We start from the raw sequence: 26,618 nt of genomic DNA, 5'->3' as shown, positions 1-26,618 counted from the left end.
CATGCATTTGAATGACAAGGAAGTATGCACGCACTTGGAAGCTTATTTTCCTCTATTTGAATTGTAATGCCATCTGCCAAAACTAGCTCACTCTGTCTGCCTCTAAATGGTTTTCTTCTGACAGCATCATCAGAAAAGGGAGCCTTCCTGAGAAAGAGGCATCTGGTCTTAATCTAAAAGTGACACATTTTGTTTGCATTTACCATGACACAAGGGCATTTTGCAAAATTTGGGTCCAATTAATATGCCACTTGACAAAAATAATAAGATGCTTAGCTAAATGACATTTTCTTATTCTATAAAGGATAAAAATAAAATAGCTATAAAAAGAGCTAACTGTATTTTAATTAAGCAACATTAATTCATATTTTTCTTAGTCTTAAGCATACAGATTATGTTGGGTGTCTGTGCCAGAGATAGTAAAAAAGTTAAGGGACCCCTGACCATTAGGTCCAGTGGCGGACGACTCTGGGGTTGCGGTGCTCATCTCGCTCTATAGGCCGAGGGAGCCGGCATACAGCTTCCGGGTCATGCGGTCAGCATGACTGGTGAACCAGAGCAGTGCACAGAAATGCCGTTTGCCTTCCCGCTGGAGCGGTACCTATTTATCTACTTGTACTTTGATGTGCTTTCAAACTGCTAGGTTGACAGGAGCAGGGACTGAGCAATGGGAGGTCACCCCGTTGCAGGGATTCGAACCACCGACCTTCTGATCAGCAAGCCCTAGGCTCTGTGGTTTAACCCACAGCACCACCCGCGTCCCTGGCAGAGATAGAAAAATGCATATAAAAACCCTGTTACTTGAAATCATCTGCATTTTAGTTTGTTTTTCCAAAATGTTATGAACTTGAACAGAATATTCTTTGCATGGCCTGTGTGACTACCTGCAAAACTAAAACTGAACAGATGAACAATTTGTTTTGTCTCGACAACTTTCACTGAAACTATAAATCTGGTGCTATGCAATTGTTTTAGTCAACAATATTAATCAACTTTCTACAAGTCCTTCATTGGATTAAATTATAGTTCTCTCATCTGAAGCCAACTATGAGGTTACCTACCAATGAGGTTTTAGACCAGAACTCTATGGTTTTCAAAGTTTCTGCCTTCAAGGTTCATTTCACCCAGACCTGGAATGTAGGATGTCTTCAAAGAAGCACTCCCCACTGCATCGCCAGCCTTTTATCCCTGCAGTGCCAGCAACCTTGAGATCTACACATCCCAACCCCAGGACTGGAGGTCTCCATAGCAATTGCCTTGGTTCCTAGAAGCTATTGGACATCCTACTACAGTGGTACCTTGGGTTAAGTACTTAATTCATTCTGGAGGTCCGTTTTTAACCTGAAACTGTTCTTAACCTGAAGCACCACTTTAGCTAATGGGGCCTCCCGCTGCCACCACGCCACCGCTGCGCAATTTCTGTTCTCATCCTGAAGCAAAGTTCTTAACCTGAGGTATTATTTCTGGGTTAGCGGAGTCTGTAACCCGAAGCGTATGTAACCTGAAGCATCTCTAACCAGAGGTACCACTGTACCTACTACCTCCAAGGCCACAGGAGCAGAGGGGTTGGAGAGCTAGGAAGGAGTTTCAGGGTTGCTGGAAAAGTGCCTGGCTTGCTGTGCATGAGGCTACATTGAAGGAGGAAACATACGCAAGTACTTGCCTGGATCAAGGTCTGACTGAGAGCCAGAAAGGGCTATAAACGCCAGCTCTTATGTAAGTTCTCAGTCTGAGCTGCCTCACTGCTAAAGCAACAGCTCTCTTTGGAGCTCCAGTGCAAAGCCTTCAACAAAACTCTTTACATTGACCTATCTAACACAGGACTACTATGCATAGCACAGAATTTCAGGGTATTCTAGGGCCAATGCTTAGTTCATATGGAGAACGAACCAGGCTTGTTGGACATCACTCCTGCGCTCTGTGAAGCAGGGGGGGGGGGGCAACCTGGAAGACACGATCACTCTCCAGTGCCTATACATTGCAGGGAAAGACTGACAGCAAAGGACAAGTTGTCTTTCAGATAAGCTTGTCCACATTATTGATTTTCGCTTTGAGGAATCCCTGATAAGTTTCTAAAGAACCTCAGGGAACACAGTTTCAAAAACAACTGCAACGAAGTCATCTCATGCTTCTGTCTTGCTTTATACTTCATTTTTATTGAAAATCTCAAATAACACAACAAAAGGAATCAAATCTCAAAAGGTGGCTACAACTATGTGTAGATGATAGAAAACAAGCAGGTACAAGAGTACAAACTTCGTTAAGTAAACGATAACCATTTTGTCCTTTGTTTGGTTTCAGGTTGTTTTATGAACAGATGACATCTTTAGTATAGATAGAAGTCTAACTGTGAGTTCCAAAGCCAAGGATAAAGGTCTGGTACTTGTGTTTCAGTTGGAATCAGAAAACCTTGCCAAGTTGTTATGACTGAGTCTGTAGCATTATCATCTCTTAACGTTCTGAGGTGACATATTAGCTCTTCCTTTTGTTCCACTGCTTTTCATAACAGCCTCGGAAAATCAGTTCAATCACATTTCTGCCCTGCTGCACAATGACATGATGCTATTAGCATGTATTTTATCAGTTCCTTGGAGGGGGCATCCACATTTCGCTCCCCAAAAGATCAAGAGTAAGCACAGTTTTTGGTCTTTTATCATGGAATAACATATAATTAGTTCAGCAACAAATTATTCAGATTCACTTCAGCTGGAACATCTTCTTGATATATGTATACTATAAGGTATTCCCACAATAAATAAAAATATGGTGTTCAAAAGCCACAACTCCTGCAGCTATTGTACTACCAACCCTGTGAAGCATGGACCACTTAGAAACACCATCTCCAACTCTTTGAAAGATTCCATCAATGGTCTCCGAAAAAATATACATATCACTTGGGAAGACAGGCGAACTAATGTCAGTGTACTGGAAGAAGCAAAAATCACCAGTGTCGAAGCAATGATTCTTCAACATCAACTTCGTTGGACTGGTCATGCTGTTCAGATGCCTGATTATCATCTTTCAAATTCTATTCCGAACTTAAAAATGGAAAGTGTAATGCTGGTGGCCAACAAAAGTGGTTGAAAGACTCTCTCAAGCAAATCTAAAAAAATGTAGTATAAGCATTGACAATTGGGAAACACTGGCCTGCAAGTGCTCCAATTGGAGAACAGCCTTTACCAAAGTTGTCATGGACTTTGAAGACATTTGAACTCAGGATGAAAAGAAGAAATGAGCTAAGAGGAAGGCATGTTTGGCAAACCCTCACCATGATCAACTCCTGCCCGGAAACCTATGTCCCCACTGTGGAAGGACGTGTGGATCTAGAATTGGCCTCCCCAGTCACCTACGGACACACCACTAAGACCATGCTCATGGAAGACAATCTTACTTGGCTACGAGTGAACGCCAAAGAAGAAGAATGCCACCTCTGGAGAGTTTTCTCTTACTACTGCAGAAACAGAGTGTAGGGGCTTGGTTAATGAAAACTCTTATCCAATTAGCCACCATGGAATAAGAAACTTTGGAACTCAAAGAAGATTGTCCAAAAGGCATGAACAAGAGATAGACTTCCTGGAAACCTGGGTCCTGGAAAAATAGATGCCAGTGTAATGCCAATCCTTTTCTTCTGAAAGAGTGATTTAGGCAGAAAGAGATCAAAACAATCTCTACAGACCTACAGAGCAAATAAATCTTGGAACAAATGCAACATATGTGGAAGGTGCATTAAAAGAGCTTTCCTTATTGGGTACCAGGCAGGCATCTAAGGCTGATGCACTTTGATATATTTGTGCTGAGACCTTGTTTGCTTGTCAAATCAGCACAGCCTGAACCAGCTCTGTTCCAGGATTCTAGCTTTTCCTGTCACACCAATCTACACTGCATGGATAATCATTTTGCTGATATTCAGTGGGAATAGCTAAAGCAGATGGCTTTGGCCAAAGGTGTGTTTGTGTGTATTAGACTGGCTGATGCTGAACGCTACCTGTTTGAATACATGGGAGTAGAGAATCTACTCTAACTCACCAGCCTCTTTTGCTTTGGTGCAGGCTGCTTTCCTGCTCTGGGTGGGACGGAAGGAAAGCCATGCCAAGAGAGGAAGTCTCTCCCTCCTCAGGAATGCTCTTCTCAATGGTGCTCTTCTTCTCAGCTGTGAGGGTCAGGGTGAAACTGAATATTGCCCTATCTGAAAGAGTGACTCTCACTCATAAATGCTGCTGAAATAAAATTCAAATGGTGTTACAACAACATGAAAACGAGTCACACCAAAAACTGTGGTGGAGCTCCTCTTGGAGTTCTCACAGGAAGTTTTTGTAGAAAGTCTGGTCTGTCAACCAAGAAGAAGTACTACTCAAAAGTAACTATGGTGGTACCTCTGGATACGAAAGGGATCCATTCTGGAGCCCCGTTCGCATCCTGAAGTGAACACAACCCTCGTCTGCGGGTTGCAATTCGCGGGTTCCACTCATGCGCATGACTTCATTTTGAGCGTCTGCGCATGCGCGAGCAGCGAAATCCATTACTTCTGGGTCACTGCAGAGTGCAACCCGGAAATATTCATCCCGAAGCTACTTCAACCTGAGGTATGACTGGAATTGCTTCACCCCTGAGCCACTGGAGCACGCAACAATGTTCTACTGGCATCAGATGACCACCAAACAAAATTACATGATCACTAGTAAGAATAAGCTCAGTGTCTGCTTCGATGCTGTTGCTCCCATGAGTTGGTGGCTGGGATTTAGCAATACTTGAAGAATTCGATTTCTGGGCATTACACTGTGAAGTGATCTGATCTTCTCTCCCCAAGACTAATGTGTGGAACTGGATTTATTTATTCTTCAAACTTTTCTGAAATTTGTGATACTGTCCTTGGCTCAAAAATGCTGCCTAAGACAAATGCATATTATAGCATAAAATACATTTTAAAATGTGTTTTTTTAAAAAAAAAATGTGATAAAATACATAATATGCATTTAAATACAAATGTTTGTAGTTGGTGTCTTTTTCCTTAGAAAAACCACAGATTAATGTGAAAACAGGACAGGACAGACTACGAACACATGCAAAATTGATCTGGAAGAAATAGAAAAGGCTTATTTTGCTTCCATGATACAACTTTAATAGTTGAAGGAGATGAGAAACTGGTCAAACAGATGCAAAGTGAAGTGTAAGGACCTAATTACATATCAAAGGAGCAAAAGGGGACTGAACTGTTTCCACAAATCCTGCCTGTAACTCTGTACAAAAGGCAAACCTAGCACCTGATCCTATATACATATATCTTTTCTTCAAAGGAGACAAATACAGTAGATAAAACTTTACTAATTAGTGATCAAAGTCAGGCATAGAGCAGCCTGCTTGCAAAGAAGATCCCCACCCTCACAAATATGTATGCGTAAGATGGGTTCCAGACTTCTCAGCTCTATGGTTTCCCAAAATGCTGGCATGCAATGAGGCAGGGTGGGAAAGTGGCTGCATTTTCATGCATAAAAGTATCTGAAATAGCAAGGAAGCAAAGGCACTGGTAACAGAACAGGCAAAAAGGGGGAAAGAAGAACTGAGAAAGGGTTTGTGAAGCTATACCAGCTATAAATACAGTTGCCCAACTGAAGAAAAACTATTCTAAGGTCTAGAATTTGTAAGTATTTCCTAGAGTCCTTATCCCAACAGACCTAAGAACTGGCCTTTTCGCTGGTAGTTTCCCTCTTATGAAATGCTCTCCATAAGGGCATATGTCTCACACTATCGCGATCTACTTTTAGGTTATAGGCCAACTCCAAATAACTTTATTGTACTAGCCATAAAGGTAAAGGTAAAGGGACCCCTGACCATTAGGTCCAGTCGTGGCCGACTCTGGGGTTGCGGCACTCATCTCGCTTTATTGGCCGAGGGAGCCAGCGTACAGCTTCCGGGTCATGTGGCCAGCATGACTAAGCCGCTTCTGGCGAACCAGAGCAGTGCACAGAAACGCCGTTTACCTTCCCACCGGAGCGGTACATATTTATCTACTTGCACTTTGAGGTGCTTTCGAACTGCTAGGAGCAGGGACTGAGCAACGGGAGCTCACCCCGTTGTGGGGATTCGAACCACCAACCTTCTGATTGGCAAGTCCTAGGCTCTGTGGTTTAACCCACAGCGCCACCTGCGGACATGACAAATCTGAGTCAAAAATAAATACAAGCAAAAGGTGTATCGCGCCACAAATAATGCTCTCTAGTTCATTGCTATATAGTTCATTTAGTTCATTGCTATATCGTCCAGGGTTTTCATTCTGATCTTTTTGGTTGCCAAAGCAAAAAGGGTGACTTTATGAGTCACTGAAGTGTTTACATTGCTAAGAAGCCATAGGACCTTCTCTGTATGGATGGTAAGGTGAGAAATCGCCTCCTGGGTCCAATGTATAGTGGGCAATATAGGAAACAGTGCCAGATGTCTTCCACCTGCGGTTGCCCACATATTCAGAGTCTGTCTTCATACGGTACCCTGTTGTATCATCTGTCTAGAATGGCGGAGGGAATAGCTTGAAAACCCAGCTCAGTAAAAGTGAACCTAAGTGAGGTTGGCCGGAGATTTGACAGATAACTGGCTCTAAAATGGACTGTTTTTAGAAGGGGAAACCAAGGAGAGCATTTAGAGGATTAGATTGGTAGCACCAATCCCTGAACTGGCGTAGGTGCTAGGCAAAAACGTTTGTGTTTATCCAGGCCTTTGTACTATTTTGGAGGTACATTTTGTGTAAAGAAAAGTGCGCCCCCTAACCCTAACCCCCAGATGTTGCGCCCAGTGCAGCCGGCCCCCCCTGCACCCCCCACGCTATGCCACAGGTGTAGGAGGAAAGAAGGTTAAAAAAAAAATACGACTAAAAGAGAAAATCCAGCTAATGTAACTAACTGAAGTTGTATGGGATATTTTCTTATTAGCACTGGATGAATCTAGGACAACATCCCTCCTTCAATCCAAACACCATTCAGCGCCCAGGCAAGAACAAATATGGTAGCATGGCTTAATTTAATTGTATGGTTCAACTCTAATGTGTCAAATTTGTCTGAAGGGTTAGAGGTGGCTTTACAGTACGAAGAGAACAAACACAAAGGAAGAGCAACCACCATCCTTATTCCCTGGAGGCCTGGAAAACATTTCCTGCAGCAGGAGGATAAACCAGGTTTCTGCTGTGGGTGAAAAGTAGGAAGAGTGTCAGAGAGAAAAGTTGGATTTGTTGGTGACCAAGGAGAAGAACAGATTGTGTCCTCTTTGTGTTTAATTTAAGAACACCTCCTTATCCTCATTTCACTCTGTTAGCAGGATGTTTTTAGATAACATTTATCTTTACAGCTTTTTTCTGGTGGTGGTGAAAGGGCGTTAATGGACTCTAGCAGGCTGCTGTGCTGCAACATATGGCTACCCTGTCTGCTTTTGTCACTGAGCATTTCTGTCTAACATCTGATGCATACAAAGAGGCTTATGTAAGGTATTTTTGTTGTTGGAAGTGAAAAACAATGTAAGAACAGTGACAGCATGCAATATGTCTTGGGTTGCTTGCTGGAGTGCAGGAAGCATACTTTATTTTCATGATAAGACAGAGTACCTGGGACTTCCTTGTTAGTTTTCTAGGTGGAACTAATCTCTCCCCTGTTCCCTGGTGGGAACAGTATGTGACAGTATGTGAAACCCAGGCCAGGGGAATGGAAAGGCAGTGGTCCTCCCCCTCACTCCCCCTTCATGAAGAGAGGGTGTCAACATGCATAAAGGTCAAATTAAAATGAAAAATAATGTTTAGGGCAGGCATCCCCCAACCTTTGGCCCTCAAGATGCTTTGGCCTACAACTCCCATGATCCCTAGCTAACAGGACCATGGTCAGAGATGATGGGAAGTGTAGTCCAAAACATCTAGAGGGCCAAAGGTTGGGGGTGCCTGCATTAGGGTATTTGGATATGAATGAAGTTTAATCTGTTGAATTCTCTCACCCTTTTTTGAGAGAACACCGGACTCAAACACTTGCCTTGGCCTGCAGCCTCTCTCACCTGTGGACTGTCTCTCTGTCCTGATTCTTCCTGAACTGAACTTTGATCACATGGCTTTTACTCCCGCTACTCAACATTTATCAAGAGCCAATATTGAGCTACACAGGCCAGATAAATGATGCAATCACAGTCCAGCAAACATAGCATTTAAAGAAGATAAGCAGAACTGGAAGGAGATTAGAATGAAGAAGTGATCAGGATGGGAAGGGGGGATGGAGGGTTATCTGGTAGCTGATAAGGAGACGGCTCAGTTATGAGAAAGTGCATATTGATGCCATCTTGGATTCAAGACAGATTTTTAAAACTATAGCAAACACAAGTAAGAAGTGCACCCCTGGACCAGACCAAAGGCCCAGCTAATCTAGCATCCTGTTTTTCGTATGTTCACATGTAAGGCCAAACCACAGTTTGCCTCTCTGTGTATGAGCCACATTGAACATGAACAGGCTCACTTATTGCCCTTCTCTCTCTTCTTCCTATGTGCCAAACTTTCTTTCAGAGTCAAATAATCTTGGTTTAGCATTATGAGTAAATTAAGAATCCTGGTTTAAAATAAACAATGCTTAGTTTAACAAGCCAGTTTCATAATCCATGGTTTGAATTGTGCTTGTTCAGTAGCTAATCTTTGTTGTAAACTGGGATTGCTGATTCATGCAGAATGCTAAAACTGATTTCCTTGAAACTGAAAGTAAACACGGAAGTCCTAATTCAAGCCATGCACAAGAAACATGCAAGTCCAACTTTTCACGTGGGCACACTTAGGAGTGTCCACGTACTGCTGTAAATTGTGGTATGCTAACCAAAAACTTCCAGGAAGCCCACAAACAATAAGATGGATTGTGTTGACAGATAGAATGAGCAGGAAATTTGTTCCTGGCATAAGATGGCCAGTGGGTGGGATGGAAGGACAGAAAAAAGTGAGGACAGATTAACTTTCCTGAAGTGAAGAAAGTAATTCAGGGAAGGTAGAAGGAGAATAATGTTTAGGGATTTGAAGTTGACTTAGTAAATGTCAGGGGTCTGGTACACAGAAACGTAAGATGGGTTCGTAGCAATGAAAGAAGGATTATTTCAACAAAAGTATACTGAATTAATAGAAGCATTGGGATCACAAAAGGGAATCCAGTTAGAGAGAGTGCAGCAGTCAAGGTGTGGAACGGAATATAAAGATTTAGCAATAGTGTAGATATGCAGGACAAAGTAAATGGGAGAGTTGATTGAGTACCCCACCCCCACTGTATGCCTAAAACAGGGGTCACCAACCTTCTTGAGAAAGCACTGAGGGTGCTAATTATAAAATGGCTGCTGTGGGGTTACATCACATAAAATGGCTATCACATCTAAAAGAGCAGAACAGAAGAGCCACAATACGGTGTAGGTATGCGACCCATCTCTCTCTCTCTCTCTCTCTCTCTCTCTCTCTCTCTCTCTCTCTCTCACACACACACACACACACACACACACACACACCATCAAAGGAGGAAGAGGTAGCTACATCAGGCCATGGACACAGAGAGAAGCCATTTGCAATTCTCCTCTGGTCAGAATGGTAGGAAGGTAGTGCTGGCATCCAGTGAGATGTAGGAATGTTTAAGGCGGCCATTCCATGTGGAGAGACCAAGCCAGTGCAACAAGTACTGAGCAGTAAGAGCAAACAGTCTCTAATACAAGGTAGATCTTTGAGAAGATATTTATTTAGACCTTTCACAGGCAGCAAGGGGCACAGTGTGACCCCTTGCCAAAAAGAATCACAATGCACTTTATTAGCAAACAATTAATAGTTTTCCTTAATGATGCTTTATCTTCACAAAATGTATACAAGCAAGTGATGAATTACCATGTGTGAAGTACAATATAGTTTTAATAGTTAATTCATGATGACAGAGTGTGCTTGGAGCAGGGAACTGAACAGAGGTCTTTAGGGTCCCAGCTAAGTGGTCTGCCAAAGCACTTTTCCTATCATACACAGTGGATAATATGCTACCATGTCTAGTCCAGTACACAATGTATAGTGTACAAAAATTAGACAGGGAAAGCCCTTAAGCAAAGTATATGAAGGGATGACTCCCCTTGAAGACTTTCCATTCCATTCCTACAATGAGCTGCTGTGTTTTTAATGACCATGTCTGTAACATGGGGCAATCCAGCAATACTAATTTTGTAGCTGCCAGATCCTATCAGGTGACTCCACTCTGGTAACATATGCAGCCAGCTTTTATTTTAGTATTAGACTCAAAGGTCTCGTCTAGGTTTTGTCTTTATGTATATGTGAGAGGATCCTGGCAGGCACAGTTGGTCTCTGTGTGACTCCTTGACTGATCAGACAAAACGCAGAGGTGTTAGGATCAGAAGTGGAGCTGCCCAGGGGCAAAACATGTTGGAAGACTACAGACAGAAAATGCACTGCCTAAGGGGTGGAAGGAAAGAGGAACAGTACATAAGGGTCTGGAGTTGCCAGTAATGAGCTGGGAAGGGGGGGGGGGGAGAAGGGAAGTGTCATGGGCTGGCTGGAAGCATAGGAGTGGTGGGAGACACCAGCCAGGGAACCCCCTAGGGAACTCTCAGGGGAAGAAGGCTCAGAAGCAGGGGATTGGTGGTGGGATGACAATGAATGGTCAGAGGGAGGAAGCAGACTGGTGATAGGAGAGGGAGGAAGCAGACTGGGGGGAGGAGGTGCCGGAAGCAGAAGAGGTAACAGGGTGTAGTGAACAGAAAGAGGCTGCAGCAGAGCACAGGTCAGACTCTGAGGTCTTCAGTCCTCACAACTGCTTCACCAGGGGCAAGACCTCCTAGAAAGAGTTGCTGAGACCACTAGGCTGGGGCTGTGGTTTGTTTTCTGGAATAAATCGTTAACTTCACTGGCCTTGGTTGATTTATTGTTTTGTTGCTGACCTCTGCCTGATTCCAGCCCTGACAGGAAGGAAGGAGGGAGTCTAGATCTTATAGATCTCATTAAACACAGCTGTCCTCAATAATGAGGGGGAAACAGGATAAAACCAAACAGGAAGATAAACTTTATTCAATGAAAGAAATTGAAACCTGGTGGAATTGCTGGATTAAACACCAAAGTTTTCATTGACTACAGCTAAGCAGTCATTTTTATCATCCTGTGCCCTGGGTAACACATTTCCATTAGGCTAAATGGTCTAATTAAAGCTGTTCTGAGCAGGTATCTCAGAAGGAACTTTACTACACAAAGTACACAGGAATATAGAGAAATGCAGACTCAACTTGGCAAAGACCATACCATTGGTCTATCTACACAACTTATGCGATTATGACTAAGTATTTGTTTTGTCCTAGTTTAGATTAGGAGAATATGAAGGTGATTTAGAAGATATTGAGCTTCAGAACATCTGAAGCCTGAGTAATAAGGAACTGTGACGTGGTCAAGACAGAACCACCAGTGGTGGTTGTTATGAACAGTAACAAGTCTACGTAAGCCTCGGGTTCACATTCGTACCCTCCCCTTTGTATGTTTGGGAAGGAGATTTATTCTAAGTTGCAGTTTCCTGTTTCATCCTTTCATAGCCTAGTTGGATATATTAGCTTGGAGAAGGTATATAGCTTAATGGGAAAGTACTGGGAAAGGTCTATAGCTTACTGGGAAAGCACACTTTATGCAAAAGATTGAAGGTTCAGTCCCATCACCTCCAGGCATGTCCAGGAATGACTCCTGTCTGACACTCTGGAGAGACCCTGTCAGAAAAGGTAGATCAGAGGTGACTAACCAGTGGCCTCCCATATGCAATTGGATTACGACACTCATTATCCTGATGATCAGCCATGCTGGCTGGGCTGATGGGAGTTGGATTCTAATGACAGCTGGAGAGCCATGTGTTAGCTCCCTGTTCGGTAAACCCTACTGAGTAAGGTGGAACAATTGTTTAACTAGGTACAGTACAAAGTTGCTTCCTATATAACTGCAATTTTCAGAAACCACGGTTTCCTGAGTTTGGATGAATGGGAATTTAGGTTCAGAACAGGTATTAAAGCTTTAAATCTTCTATTCTTCTGCCTGAAGGGAGGGATAGCATGTGAGTCCAAGGTTCATTGTGGCTTATGCTGTTAGCAACAAATAATGGTTTGTTGTTATGTGCAAACCAGGCTTGATGCTTATAATACTAACAAGCATACAAGCAAAGACCTCCTTGCTCCATATTCCCAGAATGAGCTGTTTGTGTGTGTAAATGCAATATTTAAGGGAACATTGGCCCAATGGATCCAGCACTAGGAAGAATGCATGCGTGGAGTGTTAGAAAGGATGAAGTGTAAAATGCAGAGAAATAATGAATATTAGGGAAGCTACAATAATATGCAGTCAAGATTTAAAGTTAGGTATATGGGGCATCCAGGATTATTGCACCCAGATCAATGGAAAGAGTGAGAATTTGGCTCAGCAGTTTCCTGGAGTCAATTAGGGATATTAACTGTTTTAGGCTGGAACGCCACTCCGTGCGTGCCTCTGGCGCACGATTTCCGCTTGCATCCAGAAGCAAAGTTCGCTTCCAGGACCATGTACTTCCGGGTTAGCGGAGCTCGTTACCTAAAGTGTGTGCAACCAGAGGTACCACTGTAGTCATTCATCTAGGAGTAAGCCCCACTGAACTCAATGAGACTTTCTTCCTGGTAGACCTGTATAGCACTGTGGTGTTAGTGGGATAGCAGACGTTTTCATTCTATCTGAATAACTGCATGTTATTGTACTAACACAGTTCTTATGCAATATTATCCATAACTAGAACATTTGGCTTGAATGCATTCTGTTCTTGCCAGAAATAGTCCTATCCTTGACATCTGCCAGACAAATACAAAGCCCGCAATGAAAGGAAGTAGAACCGTGTGATAAAAGTCTCTTATCTAAAACTAGAGGAAGCTTTAACTCCAGCCAACAGGAAAACAATTTAATTTTCTTATCGAGACCGGTACTGCAGATTGAGATAGCTGAGTTATGTGCTTAGTTGAGTTATGTACTTTTCACGGCATTTTCTCTTCTAAAAAAACCCCTGCCGAATGTTTGCTACTTATTCTGTTTTCCAAGTAACATTTGTTAATGCCTCTTTAATACAGTTTTAGTCCGGTTTGCAATGCAACTTCCACTTGATTTCCCAGAGCTTTAGCAACCAGAAAATGCTCAATAACTAAAAATATTTGCTTTTTATGTTTTTTAATCCATGTTTTTTTTTAATCATTGCTCTTTGGACTGCTTACCAATACAGTTACTCAGGGCTGGGGCTTCACTCTGCACCAAGGCAGACTTGAGGGGTTTTCACCTTACTTTCACTGGACAGCAGGCTTTTATCAGGCATTTAACCAACTTATCTGTTACGACTTAGGTGGAAATGACATTGGGCAGGATCTAAGCAAAATGGCGGAGCCTCCTACAGGGTCCTGGCCTGAGCTCAGGTGGGCTGAGTATGGTACCATTCACTTCAGATTGCCAGTGGGATTCCAGCTGCCTTGGTCTGTGCTGTGATGGGTCTTTTATGCTAGTTAATTTCCACAGATCCCCTAATGCGCCTGCCACACAAATGAATCCACCTGCCCTCATGCATCAGGTGGCTTGTCCAGAGTAAACAATTTTTTTTAAAAAAATTGGTGAGCATCATTCATCTACATTTTTTAAAAAAATCATGTTCTCAGAATAGGCAGGTTTTTTAGTGATGTCACAAGCACTAACCAATCATATTCATATGAGAGAAAGAAAAACACATTTCCTGAGCTTAATTAAACTGCAGCCCTGTGTCTCCACCCCCCCACCCCCAGGCTTGCCTGGGAATGGAAACATGTACATGGATTTAACAGTAAACACAAAATGCTAGCAATATACTCAAAATATGACATCTGTCTTCATCTTTAAAAATGCCCAAGAATGACATGATTTCACAGTTCCCTTTCTTGGCTCCCCAGCACAGCAGAATACCATAGGGACACAGGGAGCTGCCTTTTGACCCATCTAGCTCCATATTGCCTACATGGACTGGCAGCGACTCTCCAGAATTTCCAGCAGGAGTCTCTCCCAATGGTACCTGGAGATGCTGAGCTTTGAACCTGGGACCTTGTGCATGCAAGGCAGGTTCTCTGCCACTGAGCTACAGCCCAGGCTGGCAAACACTGGTTCTCATTCTAAACCTCGTTCTCCAGATACGCATTATTGTTTCCTTGCAGATATCTAAAAATATGTGTTAAGGGAGCATTTATGTTTCCAGGTGGTATTACTAATTTCTTATGTTATTGTAGAGACCCCAAGATACCATTTTAGTAGCCTGTAATATACCTTTTATTGCAATATAAATATGATTGGATTTTTGAGAGGACATAACATCATTTTCATGTGCAGGAGATAAACCCTCCATATTTAAGAACAGCTTAGGAATTAGAGCTGTACTTACAGTGTCAGGTTGTTAAATCCCTTTGGATATAAACCTTAGGTAAAGGTAAAGGACCCCTGACAGTTAAGTCCAGTCACAAATGACTCTGAGGTTACACCGCTCATCTTGCTTTACTGGCCGAGGGAGCCGGCGTTTGTCCGCAGACAGTTTTTCCGGGTCATGTGGCCAGCATGACTAAGTTGCTTCTGGCATAACCAGAGCTGTGCACATAAACGCTGTTTACCTTCCCACCGGAGTAGTACCTATTAATCTACTTGAACTTTTTTGGGGGGGCGTGCTTTCGAACTGCTGGGTTGGCAGGAGTTGGGACTGAGCAATGGGAGCTCACCCCGCCGCAGGGATTCGAACCGCCGACCTTTTGATCAGCAAGCCATAGGCTCAGTGGTTTAGACCACAGCACCACCCGCGTCCTTATTGCAGCTTAAATAGAAGAAACAGATATGCTAATTGCCATCAATTAAGTTAGGACACTCACAGAGGCTGCATTCACATGAAACATGGAGCCAAACCATGGCTTAGAGCAAACAGAAGGGCTCCCAGGGATGCGATCCAAGCCGCTTTGCTCCCTGGTCCTTTTAGCACAGCACAGCAACTAAACCAATGCTTGGCGTAATGCGTCATCTGAAACCAGGCTCATAGTTAAGCTCTCTTCTCCTTAACTACTACAAAAGCATTCATGTGTTCAGTACGAATGTGTGAATGAGTGAGCCAGCCTTATGAATGAGTGATCCATCCTCACCACCTAGATGCTGACTTATGTCCTCCTGAAAAATGTATGCAAGGCTCTCCCTATGGGGGATCTTCACACTCATGCTTATCCTACTGTGCTGAGGGGGCATGGCCAAAGCACTTGTTGGCATCGAGTGGGTAGGGCAATCCGTCTCATACATGAGTTCCCATTCACACATTTAATGCTGGATGCCTGAAGGGGCTTCTGTGTGAGCACGGCAGAGGTGTTGATCTGATTTGGAATTTGGTAGGCTATTTGGCCTGAGAAATGGCTTGGTAGAGAGGTGCCAAAATTAAAGATTCCAGAACCTAAAACTGAATGAGATGTATCATTTTGATATTTCACCTGGATTACCTGACCACTGAAGGACAGCTGAGTCTAGAAGCAATGGTAATCCATCTCACAACTAGTAGTCAAATTTTCAAAGAACAATAGCTGGCATTAATTAATTCCATTTGTATCCCGCCCTTCCACTAAAAGGAGCCCAGGGCAGTAAACGAGTGATAAAACATCTTCCTTTCTTTTTTAATCCAATACAGATGCAGACTGGAGAAGTTTTGTTGAAAGAGGAAAAGGAAGGGCATTCCAAAGGGCAAGAGCCACAACACTAAAAGCCCTTTAAAAACTGAAACTAGCACCTTGAACCTTGCCTAGTAGCTAATTGGCAGTCACTGCAATTGTTTCAACAGCGGTTGCTGATATCCTGCTCCAGTGAGCATTTTGCATCAGCTGCAGCTTCCAAACTAGTTTCTAGGACAGCCCTACATTGAGTCACCATTTCTAAAATACAACCTAGAAGTTACCAGTGCATGGATGGACAACAGTGGACAGGATATTCCAGTCCAGAATTGCTGCAGCTCCTACCTAACCACTGAGGTCACCTGGGCCTCGAGTGACAAAGATGGATCCAGGAGCATTCCTGACTACAAACCTGATCTTTCAGAATGAATATGACCCCGTTCAAGGCAGGCAATTGACCAACTATTTAGACTCGGGAACCACCACCCACAGTCTTGCCAGAATTCAGAGTCTGTTTCTTGGCTCTGATCCAGCCAAGAGCAGGAGGAAGCCTTATAAACTGGATTTATTCATTTGGAGTCTATAAATCTGTTTTGCCATGGCTTATGGTGCTGGTGATTTAAGCTTAGATTTGTATTTTTTTGTCTTCCACTGGCATTTCAGGTTATTTCTGCAAGTGTTATTTTAATATATTCAGTCTTATCAACAAACATTATTTTGGGCTATGTGTTGGTCTCTGTGAAGCAGTTGTGTGATAAAGGAACTTTGATGTTTATTGGTGATTATACTGTATTTGGAAATCCCGATAAAGCCACAATTAACGGGTTTGCTATGGAAGGTTTAGAATTTGTTGACATACATATTTACTGCAGGTATTGATGTGAAATAGTTGCCCTAAGGATAATAAACGCCCACATTCAAATGTGAGGCACAGAAGCTGATTAGTATCTTCTGATAATGGCCTCCCAGTTCTGCAGTAAATATCACATATAAACACAACCAAATCCTGCTATTGGGATAGTGCACTGCTAGGCTATGATTCACAAAACAGCAGAAGCCAGGATCCTTGCCTTTAAGCCAGTTTAGTCTTATTCAGTTCAGTGTGCTAAGTTATCTGAAAAGCGTGTGTGTCTCTGCTGGCTCAGTTTGTGCCCTAAAAAGTAATCTGGTTATTTAACAGCACTGCATGATTGATGAAGAGAGCCAGGAAAAGACTTGCCAGCTGAATATTAGGCAAGATGTGGCCATTAATTCCTGTTCACACATGGTTGAGAATTAAGCAGAGTAAAATGCAACGTGCAAGTCTTTGGAGCACCTGTACATAAGTGTGTGAAATGCGTAGATACAAACATGACACAAGGGCAACATTGAGATGTTATGCTTTCTGTGCTATTAATACATGGAAACAGTTTTCAGCAAACAGAGGTTAGCTGACTATGAAACTGTGAGATAAGCAGGTTGATTAAAAAAATAATGTTGCTTTTGCTCACAATTTTAATGCAATCCAGCCCAATCCATCTGCTGGAACAATAATTGCTCATAAACCATGAGGTTTTGAGGCATCTTAATGATGCTAGGAAGAAAACAGTCCCCTCTCATGTTTTTCCGTGTTTAGCTTCTTTCTCTCCCCCACCCCACCCCCCAGTTCAGAAAATATAATTCTTTCAAAGCTCATTGGAATGTCCCCAAGTGTAGGTGGCCTCTCATGAAGCTACTCTGGCTGATAGTGGCCTGTGTAGACTGCTCTAGCCATTTCCTTCTCTATGGTCTGTCTCCTTCTATTACTCTCTGGCGCATTGTTCCCACACCACTGATGGTTTGGATGCAGCTTGATCCTGCAAGTGACCACGACTGCAGTTTGGCGAGGAGGCAAACTTGAGATGCTGCTTTTAGGATTGGTGTCTGAGTTTCCTTTTGTGTTGTGACCTTTATATTATGAGCTTGCCAGCAGGAATTGCCTTACTTTTATTGCACTTATGTAAACCACTTTATTTTATGCTTTAAATCATTAATAATTAGTAATGGCACTCTCCAAATATTTCTCCCTTAAAGGAACATTCACATTTCAAGAAACTAGAGCAGTCTCAGCCACCAACAATATTGAGCAGTAGTGTATGAGAACCATAAACCCTGCCCATATTCCGTACATCTTAGGATATGATTTGAGAGGGAGATGCATTTCAGGGGAAAGATGCGTAGCTTGCCATGAAGGGGTAATTTCGGGATGCTTGAGGAACAGATGTGGAGAAGCAGGCACATCCTTTCACGTCTATATATTATGGCAGGCTTTTAGTGTGTAATTTTAGATCTTGCTGCTGCCTGATTTTACTATCATTCTCACTGTGTTAATGGATCATCTGTGGTATGCGGCAATTTTTTTAAAACAGTAATTAGATTTTACTATTATGTTTTATTAATTTATGTTTGCAAGCCACCCAGAGAAAATGGTTATGGGGTAGCCTCTATATATGCTATAAATAAATAAGTTTAATTAATGTGTGGGGTTTTTTGGAATTTATTATTATATTTTAAAAGCCTTTAGCCTCTCTGAATATGTTAGCAGATGGTAAGGGAAGAAACAATTTATTATCACCTTTTGTAAAAGTTTCCAGTTATGTTATCATTCATTTGAAAATGCAGAATGGATCTCTGGCAAACTTTGTGAAGTCTGTATGGCATAACTTGATTTCAAAGATTATATCTTATTGCAGAGGGTCAATGAAAGCAAAACAAACACTCCTTATTTCAGAATAATACAACTTCTCAAAACTAAAGAAAAGAAGTACTTCAGCTGTACCATATAGTTGCCATTTTCATTGTCCAAAATATTGCATAGGAAGAAAGTTAACTGAGGTTTCTATGGCATATTGAAGCATGCTTTTGTGTTTAGAACTTCCCTGGTCCCAGTTTGATACTGAACAACCATCAATACATCTTTATAATTTCCCCATTCTTTAAAATAAAAGTCTGCGTTTGGAAGGATGTAACCTATTGAGACTAAGTCAAAACTTGAAAACACTGTTTGAGGCAAATATTGTAGGAGTTTTGTTGTTGTTTAGTCATGTCCGACTCTTTGTGACCCCATGGACTAGAGCACGCTAGACACTCCTGTCTTCCACTGTCTAAGACTAGTGAATAATAATGGGATCAACAGAAGCCTATGTTCACAAAATAAATGTGCTCAAAAAATATGTGCTACAAGACAATTTGCTGCCATAGACTAATACAGGGGTAGGCATCCTAAGACCTGGGGGCTGGATGTGGCCCAATCACTTTCTCAATCCGGCCCGCGGACAGTCCGGGAATCAGCGTGTTTTTACATGAGGATAACATGTCCTTTTATTTAAAATGCATCTCTGGGTTATTTGTGGGGCATAGGAAGTCGTTCATCCCCCCCCAATATAGTACGGCCCACCACATGGTCTGAGGAACGGTGGACCGGCCCATGGCTGAAAAAGGTTGCTGACCCCTGGACTAATACATCTATCTCTCTGAGATCTGGCTGAACATGGATGAAACAACCAAAGATATTGATTATCTCGGTTAGCTGTATGCTACTGTTTTGTTTGATCACAACCAAGTGAAAAGTCTCCACATGGTAGTTTGAATTTGTATCTTTGTCTATTCAGTGAAACAGTGGGTGGTATTTTGCTAACAAATCCGATCAATTGATAGATTTCCCTTTGCACAACTGGACTTCTCTCTCCTTCTTTGCGCACCCCTGAAATGATGTGCAGGCAGAGATCCTTGTGCTGATGGAATGATTGCCTTAGGGTCCACTCAGCATGCTGGTGCTTCTCTCATTTTATGTGAAGTCTCTTTATACTTGTTTAGCTATACAGAAGCAGAAGGAGTACACTGTGCACTGAGTACACAGGTCACTGTGGAGGTCCCTGCTGTAGTGTGGCAGATCCAACACCCCTTGTGTGTCCCCTCTCAAAAATAGAGCATTGGGGGCAGAACAGGGCTGGCCATAGATCTGCTAGATCTTGAAGTAGTCCAACTCCCCAAAAGGAAGCCCACTTGGTTTCTACAGCTGCACCAACCTGGAGCTATCACAGCTAAAATAAAATGTCCAAGACAAACAGGCCAAGCACCCCCACCTTCTGCCATGGCTGCTGTGAAGTGAGAGCAGTTTTGCATGTGGTAGTTGATCTGCCTCTCTGTCTTGATGAACCCTACCAGAGTTTAGGATCACTTTATTAGCCATTCTCTGTACTGTATTGGGACTTTCTTTTCTGTTTAGCTGGATACGAAGATGGAACAAGAGTGCATTTATTTCTACCCTCTAATTTGTGTTTGTGTGCATGGATCTAAACAAGCAGAATGAGTACAGTAGTTATTTTTGTCCCCTTGTTTGGATTTCTTTTTATAGAAATAAAATCTAGAGTGGACTCCACTATTCTCTCCACCTTTTTGGACCAGTTTGTATGTGTTTAGATTTCAAAAGTTAACAATAGTATACAGCTTAGTTATTTCCTAGCCTTGTTAGATTTCTACTTCTATTTACTTGGACATGAAGAAGAAACAAGATTGTATTCAGTTACTCTGACATCTTGTAGGAACTTTCATTTGTGTATGTTTGGATAAAAGGAAGTCTTATATTATTTGCCTTTTACTCTTTGTTATTTGGATTTAATCTGAATTATTAAAATGATTTAGATGTCTGACATGATTACTATTCCTTGAATGGATTGTTATTTCTTACCAATTGAACATATGATTTATTAGAGTTGTTAATTCTTTTATATAGTATTGAAGGATTATTTTACTTTGGACTGTATACAAACAGAATAGCTCGAATCTGTTAACTGCAATATTTGATTGAATTTACATTGACATAAGGGTAAAATAAGTTAAGGAAATATTTCCTAAGCAGACATATCTGATTGACCCCTTGCTATCTCATTTCTCCAGCATATGGTTGAATATCTAAAGTGGGCTAAGACAGTAAAATAAGTTCACAAAATGGGAAGAAAACACCCAAGAGGAATGATGCTAAGTATCAGGGAAGGGGAAGGAAGGGGTCACGGTAGGGAGGTGTGGGTGAATTGAGAATCTTGGCTGGTGTTATTTTAAAACCAAAACATTTGAAAGAAATGAGAAAAAAAGAATTTAAGACTTAGAAAACAATTCAGAAGATTCAGAAACAAGATAAATCACAAAGCATCATAGATAGCAAATAACAAGAGGGAAGGTTGTAGGATCAAAATTAAGGGTTTATTTTTCAAAACAGAGGTAAACTAATAGATGGAAAATTAAACATTATAAGGGACAAAATACACTCATTGAAGGCAAACTGGGTAAATCTTGAACACCTAAGTGAAACACATATTCACTATCAGGAAGAGACAGTTATCCTGGTAACAAATAAATAAAAAGGATGTAGGATGTATGTATAAATTAGAATTAAATAGAGTAGGGGCAAAACTAGAAATAATCCAGAATGTAACAAGAAGACATAATTTAAGAATTCATGGGATTCCTAAAACAGTAGAAGGAAATAATTTGGTAGAGTTACTTACTTAAATTTTAGAATGGGCGGAATGAAAAGGCTGAATACATCTGGTGCCCTTGAGCTCACAGATGGGCTTTTGATCCAGTGGAAATCTCCCCACTAACAGGAAAAGAAGGCAGCTGGTCTCTCCCCCCCCCCCAATTCACCCTCTACCCACACCCCCAGTGCCTCCTGAAAATCATCTCCAGGTTTTTAGGAGACCTTCCAGCACAGGGAGGCTAGAAGAGAAGAAGGAATCAGTAAAAATCTCCTCCCCTTGTCTCCTGTTAGCTGCAGATGTGTCCAGGGGATCAGAAGCATTTTTACAAGAGTATCAATTGCATTTCTTTATTTAAACAGCCCTGCAGTGGCAGGGATAAAAATCAGCCTTCTGGATAGGTGCTGGCATTGTTAAAAACTAAGTAAACCCAGAGACATGTTAGTTACCTTTATTACGTTAATTTTGCTTTATTACCTTTATTCTCTTCCTCTGTCAGAGGAAAGCTTCCTCCGTCGGAAGAAGGGAACCTTTGGATCCGACCCATTAGATTAAGATCTGTATGGGGAGAGGAAATTGACGACTGAGGGCCATGACATTATAGTTCTCAATTACATTTATCCAGAGATTGGGATTTCCAATTTTTAACTAACAAACCTAGATTCTAATTTGAATATTCAATTTCAGTTAAAAATATCTATCATATGGGGAATAATGGAAACATTTCAGGAGACTCAACAAGTGCTTAGACCTATGAAGATCAATCCTATGTAGGTCTGTTTAGAGGTAACTCCCACTGAGTTCACTGTAACTTCCAGGCAATGATGCATAGGATCAGCCATAAAGGACTTAAAATATACACCTACAAAGATAACAATTATTTTGATTTTCCTTTAACAACTCTGTCCAACAGCAATGACATTTACTCTTAAAGATCAACAGGATAATAGGTAGTTGTATTTTATCAGTTCTCTTTCTCTTCTTATAGCGTATGAATAATAACCACAAATTCCTTGAAGATGTTTTCAGTTAATGTCAAAGGACCAAACTTTCCAAATAAAAGAAGAACTAATTCATGACTATCTAAAACAGAAGAACCAATCTTATATTCAAGTCACATATAAAAAAGAGAGACAGATACCTGGAACAAATAAGAGTTGGCAGAGTTTATGTTGCATATAATGGAACTAAAAAAAAATCTCTACAAGGGTCACCAAGCATTTTTGGACCAGTGGGGAAATTTTGAGTAAGTGCTAAAAGTGCCAGTCACAAAATGGCTTCAAAAGAAGCAAGGCACAACATGAAATGGCTGTCATGGGCCTCATTGTTGCTTCCTCACCCACCTGGACATGCTTGCTGTGGGAAATCACATATGTCCTGCAAGTCCTAATTGTGGAAATGACACAGTATTAATTCCCACAACACTCCCAATGTTGTTGCTGTTTAATAACAGAGAGCATTCCCCAGTCCCAGGTAAACAATGCTAAGCAGCCACACCACACTCCCTGTCTTGGACATGTACCACTCACTGCACTACCACAGTCACACATGGATTTCCTCTTGGGATAAGGACACCACTCCCTTAAAAAAAAAATCTCAATTGTCCCTCTCAAAGAATGAAATGAAAATAATTTAAACTAAAGAAATGCACAACCTAATGCCCATGGGCACTATGGCATCTGTGGGAGCCAAGTTGGTGATCCCTGCTATATGCTTTCCAACATCTGTATGATGCCACTGGGAGCTATCAGTCAAGAGCTTCAGGTGCAGTGTAATGGTGTGGGAGGGCCAATACCCTAAATCTGAATGGATGGAGTGGCTGGTTCTCTGGTCAAGGAATTATGGATTTAACCTGTTCTGGTGGGGTAGCATACCCCTGCTGTCTAAGGGTCCTCCTTGATGCCAATTGTCACTCAAAACACAGGGTACATTGGTGGTGAGGGGTGCCTATGCCCAGTTTTGTCTGTTTTTCCAGGTATGGCCATTCCTGGAATGCAAGTGTGGCCTCAGTCATATCAATGAAAATGACCATGGCTGGCCATGCAAGAAGTGGCTTAACTGTTGAGTAGATCAGCCAGAGGAGAACACACTACTCCAATTCTGAGAACACTGAAGACCCCCTCCTTGGCCATTTTTAGGCAGAATTTGTCTGGGCCAGGCATGTCCAAAGTTAGTTTTGGGGGCCTAATTCGGCCCTCTGGTCAATTTAATCTGGCCCCTGTGGCAGTTTAATTCCTGTGGCAAAATCCCCCGAAAAAGCTCTATATCCTAAAAAAAGCTCAACAACTTTGGAATAATCCCTCCCTCAGCACCTTTGAGTAAAATCCTTTTAAAAAAGCCCAACAACTCCAATCCAAACTCAACAACTTCAGTCCTAAAGAAAGGTCAACAACTCAACAACTTTGGTCGGCCCTCACTCATGTTCACGTCATCAAATCTGGCCCTCTTTGAAAAAAGTTTGGGCAGCCCTGGTCTAGGCCTTTGGAAGGGGACAGGGACATTTCAGTACTGTATTTCTTTGAATCTTTTCCTTTAATCATTCTATATGGTTTTATCAGATGTTATGTTACTAGATGCTCTGGACACCCTTCAGGGTGGAAGGGTGAGAAATAAATTTTAAGAAATAAATATTATTTGTCCCTTGCACCCATAAAGAAAGCAAACTCATTTAGTATTCAAACACTCCCACCCCCAACACCTTCCTCATGTACTGCTCCCATCCCTACCAGGGTAATGTGGTGAATCAGGGTGGGGGAGCAGTGCAGCCAACTGGTTGAATCTGGCCATAATTCCCTTACGCTCCAGCCCTGGAGGCAGGGCCATAGCTAGCTGCTCTAGCACCCAGAGTGGCGGGACAGGGCGAGCCGCTCACGGGGGCAGGGCAGCGATTTGCGCATGGGGGCACCGTGGCAAGCTGCCCTTGGCGGACGCAAGCTCCATGCTGCTGTTTTGGGCAGTGCAGGGACCCAAGCCATCACATCACTCCTAGGAGAAACACGTGGCTTGGGCGCGCTGCAGGCCAGGCCCCGCATTAAGTGCCACCCTCTACGGTGTGCCATTTTGTCCCCCCCTCAGGGATGATACCCAGGGAGGCCTGCACCCCCCACAGCCCTTCCTATGCCCCTGCCTGTAGGGCACTCCTATGTAGTAGAAGGTGATATACATCACAGTGCTGAAAAGGATACATTGCATTAACAGGTTTTTCCTAGAGCACTCACGGTAGCTAGTACAGTGGTACCTCAGGTTACATACACTTCAGGTTACATACGCTTCAGGTTACAGACTCTGCTAACCCAGAAATAGTACCTTGGGTTAAGAACTTTGCTTCAGGATGAGAACAGAAACCGTGCTCCGGCGGCACAGCGGCAGCTGGAGGCCCCATTAGCTAAAGTGGTGCTTCAGGTTAAGAACAGTTTCAGGTTAAGAACGGACCTCCGGAACAAATTAAGTACTTAATCCGAGGTAAAGGTAAAGGTACCCCTGACCATTAGGTCCAGTTGTGTCCGACTCTGGGGTTGTGCGCTCATCTCGCTTTATTGGCTGAGGGAGCCGGCGTATAGCTTCCGGGTCATGTGGCCAGCAGGACTAAGCCACTTCTGGCGAACCAGAGCAGCGTACGGAAACACCGTTTTCCTGCCCACCAGAGCGGTACCTATTTATCTACTTGCACTTTGACATGCTTTCGAACTGCTAGGTTGGCAGGAGCAGGGACCGAGCAATGGGAGCTCACCCCGTCACGGAGATTCGAACCGCCAACCTTCTGATCGGCAAGCCCTAGGCTCTGTGGTTTAACCCACAGCGCCACCCGCGTCCCTAACCCGAGGTATCACTATACTATAGATAGCAGTTGTTATTCACTTCCATTTTGGATACTATCCCAGCTTGCTTAATGGTAATGAAGGAAAAGAGGTGGATTTTTCAGGACCCTGGACAGCGCCCGCGAAGTCTGAAACTTTTGTGAACAAGAGGTCTGCTGGCAGCTGAGCCTTTTTATGCTTCTTGTGCCTGACTGTACTTCTCAGGCTGTGTCCCTTGCTGAGGAACCCAGTGGTCAGGGATGATGGGAGTTGTAGTTGAACAACAGCTGGAGACCTAAGTTTGAGAAACATTGCAATAGAGGCTTGGTGACCCAGGGGAAAATGTTACTTTTCAGTTGACCATAGGGTTAGCAAGGAGAAGTTCACAAATCTTTACTTAACCAATATTTCATGTTTCAGTGGATCCCAATCTTTATAATAGAAATGCCAGCAGAAATAGAGTGAATATTAAATGACTGCACTGATAATCAAATGCTGATTATCCTAGAATGCATTGTATTGTAGAAACTTGGTTCATTATCTAGCTAGAACATCTTTTGTTTTCTCCCTTGACAATAGGCAGAATATTCCAATTAAAGAATAAAGAGTCCCTGGCTAGAACACTAGCTATTCTGCAGTTGCATCAAAAGCAGGGTACACTATAATCTGCCTTAAAGTTCATAACCCAAGCTAAAATTTGCAATTGAACAGAATCCTTGCAAACACACAGAAACAACATTAAAACTCAATGCATTACAAAAGGAAAGTACTAGCGTGGGTGCGCTATGCTTTTGCTATGCATTTATCACATAGCCCATAGAGAGCTTAATAAATAACCTTATACAAAGAAGCCAAGTAGACCTGTAGCATGACTGGAGAGTAACAGTGGATAATCAAGTAGTAGCACTTCTGAGCATTCAAATGCCTTTACGAAGGCATCCATTTCAGAGGTAAATTTTCCATTTTATTGCCTGTGGATCTACATTTTCATTTCAAGTGGCCAATTAAAAATTCAGGGATACAGACAAAAAAGTTTTGCAAAATAATAAATAACAGTACTATCAATGCTAGTAACATCAATTATAGGGCAATTTTAAAAAGAATGAACATAAAGTGAAAATGAAGTTTTTACTCTCTTTGCTTTTATTACACATCACAGTATAAAATAGTCTAAGGGAAAATTATGTTACACTCTCTTATATTAATCAATTTAGAGCACATATGTGGTCTAGTTTTGTTCTCACAATACACTGGAATGACTTATGGTTTACTTTTGGTAAACAAAGTCACCAAAATGTTGGTGTAGTGAAAGCAGAGCAACCAGGGTATATTTTGGCTTTTCTTTTGGTGACTTTGATGACTTCGTAAGCCAGAAACCAAGCTACTGCTGGCAATTTCAAATGACCATGTATTTGCCATGTATGAATTTGCAGAATTTGGTATCTGTTTGACTTTTTTTTAATGTGATATTAAAGAAACCTGTTTTCTTTGACATGGCGGACAACAGCAGTTGCTGTCTGGTGTGGCGACACTGGAGAGGGCTTGGCTTTGTCATGGCTAGCAGGGGGTCACTTCCTCCTCCACTGGCCATGCTGTGGGCTTTCTATCCACCGTGCTAAGCAGTTGGTCCCTTACGTCTCTCGCCCTGATCTCGCCACTGTGA

General features: G+C 42.3%; 1 protein-coding gene across 17 annotated transcripts in view; it reads right to left on the bottom strand.

Moving 5' to 3' along the window:
* Window positions 1–26,618, bottom strand: part of MAGI2 (membrane associated guanylate kinase, WW and PDZ domain containing 2) — a 598,965-nt gene that overhangs the window by 161,581 nt on the left and 410,766 nt on the right. For 11 of the 17 annotated variants that reach the window (XM_081927615.1, XM_081927614.1, XM_081927613.1 and 8 more), the window contains one exon: window positions 21,636–21,716. The exons of the other annotated variants lie outside the window; for them this stretch is intronic. In XM_081927615.1, coding sequence (XP_081783741.1) covers window positions 21,636–21,716 — 81 coding nt within the window. The remainder of the gene's footprint in view (window positions 1–21,635; window positions 21,717–26,618) is intronic. 17 annotated transcript variants of the gene reach the window in all.

Source organism: Podarcis melisellensis, assembly GCF_964234715.1.
Source record: "Podarcis melisellensis genome assembly, chromosome: 10".
NCBI classification, from domain to species: Eukaryota; Metazoa; Chordata; class Lepidosauria; order Squamata; family Lacertidae; genus Podarcis; species Podarcis melisellensis.
Note: the sequence above shows the minus strand (reverse complement) of the source record. Positions and strands in the feature narration are given on the sequence as shown.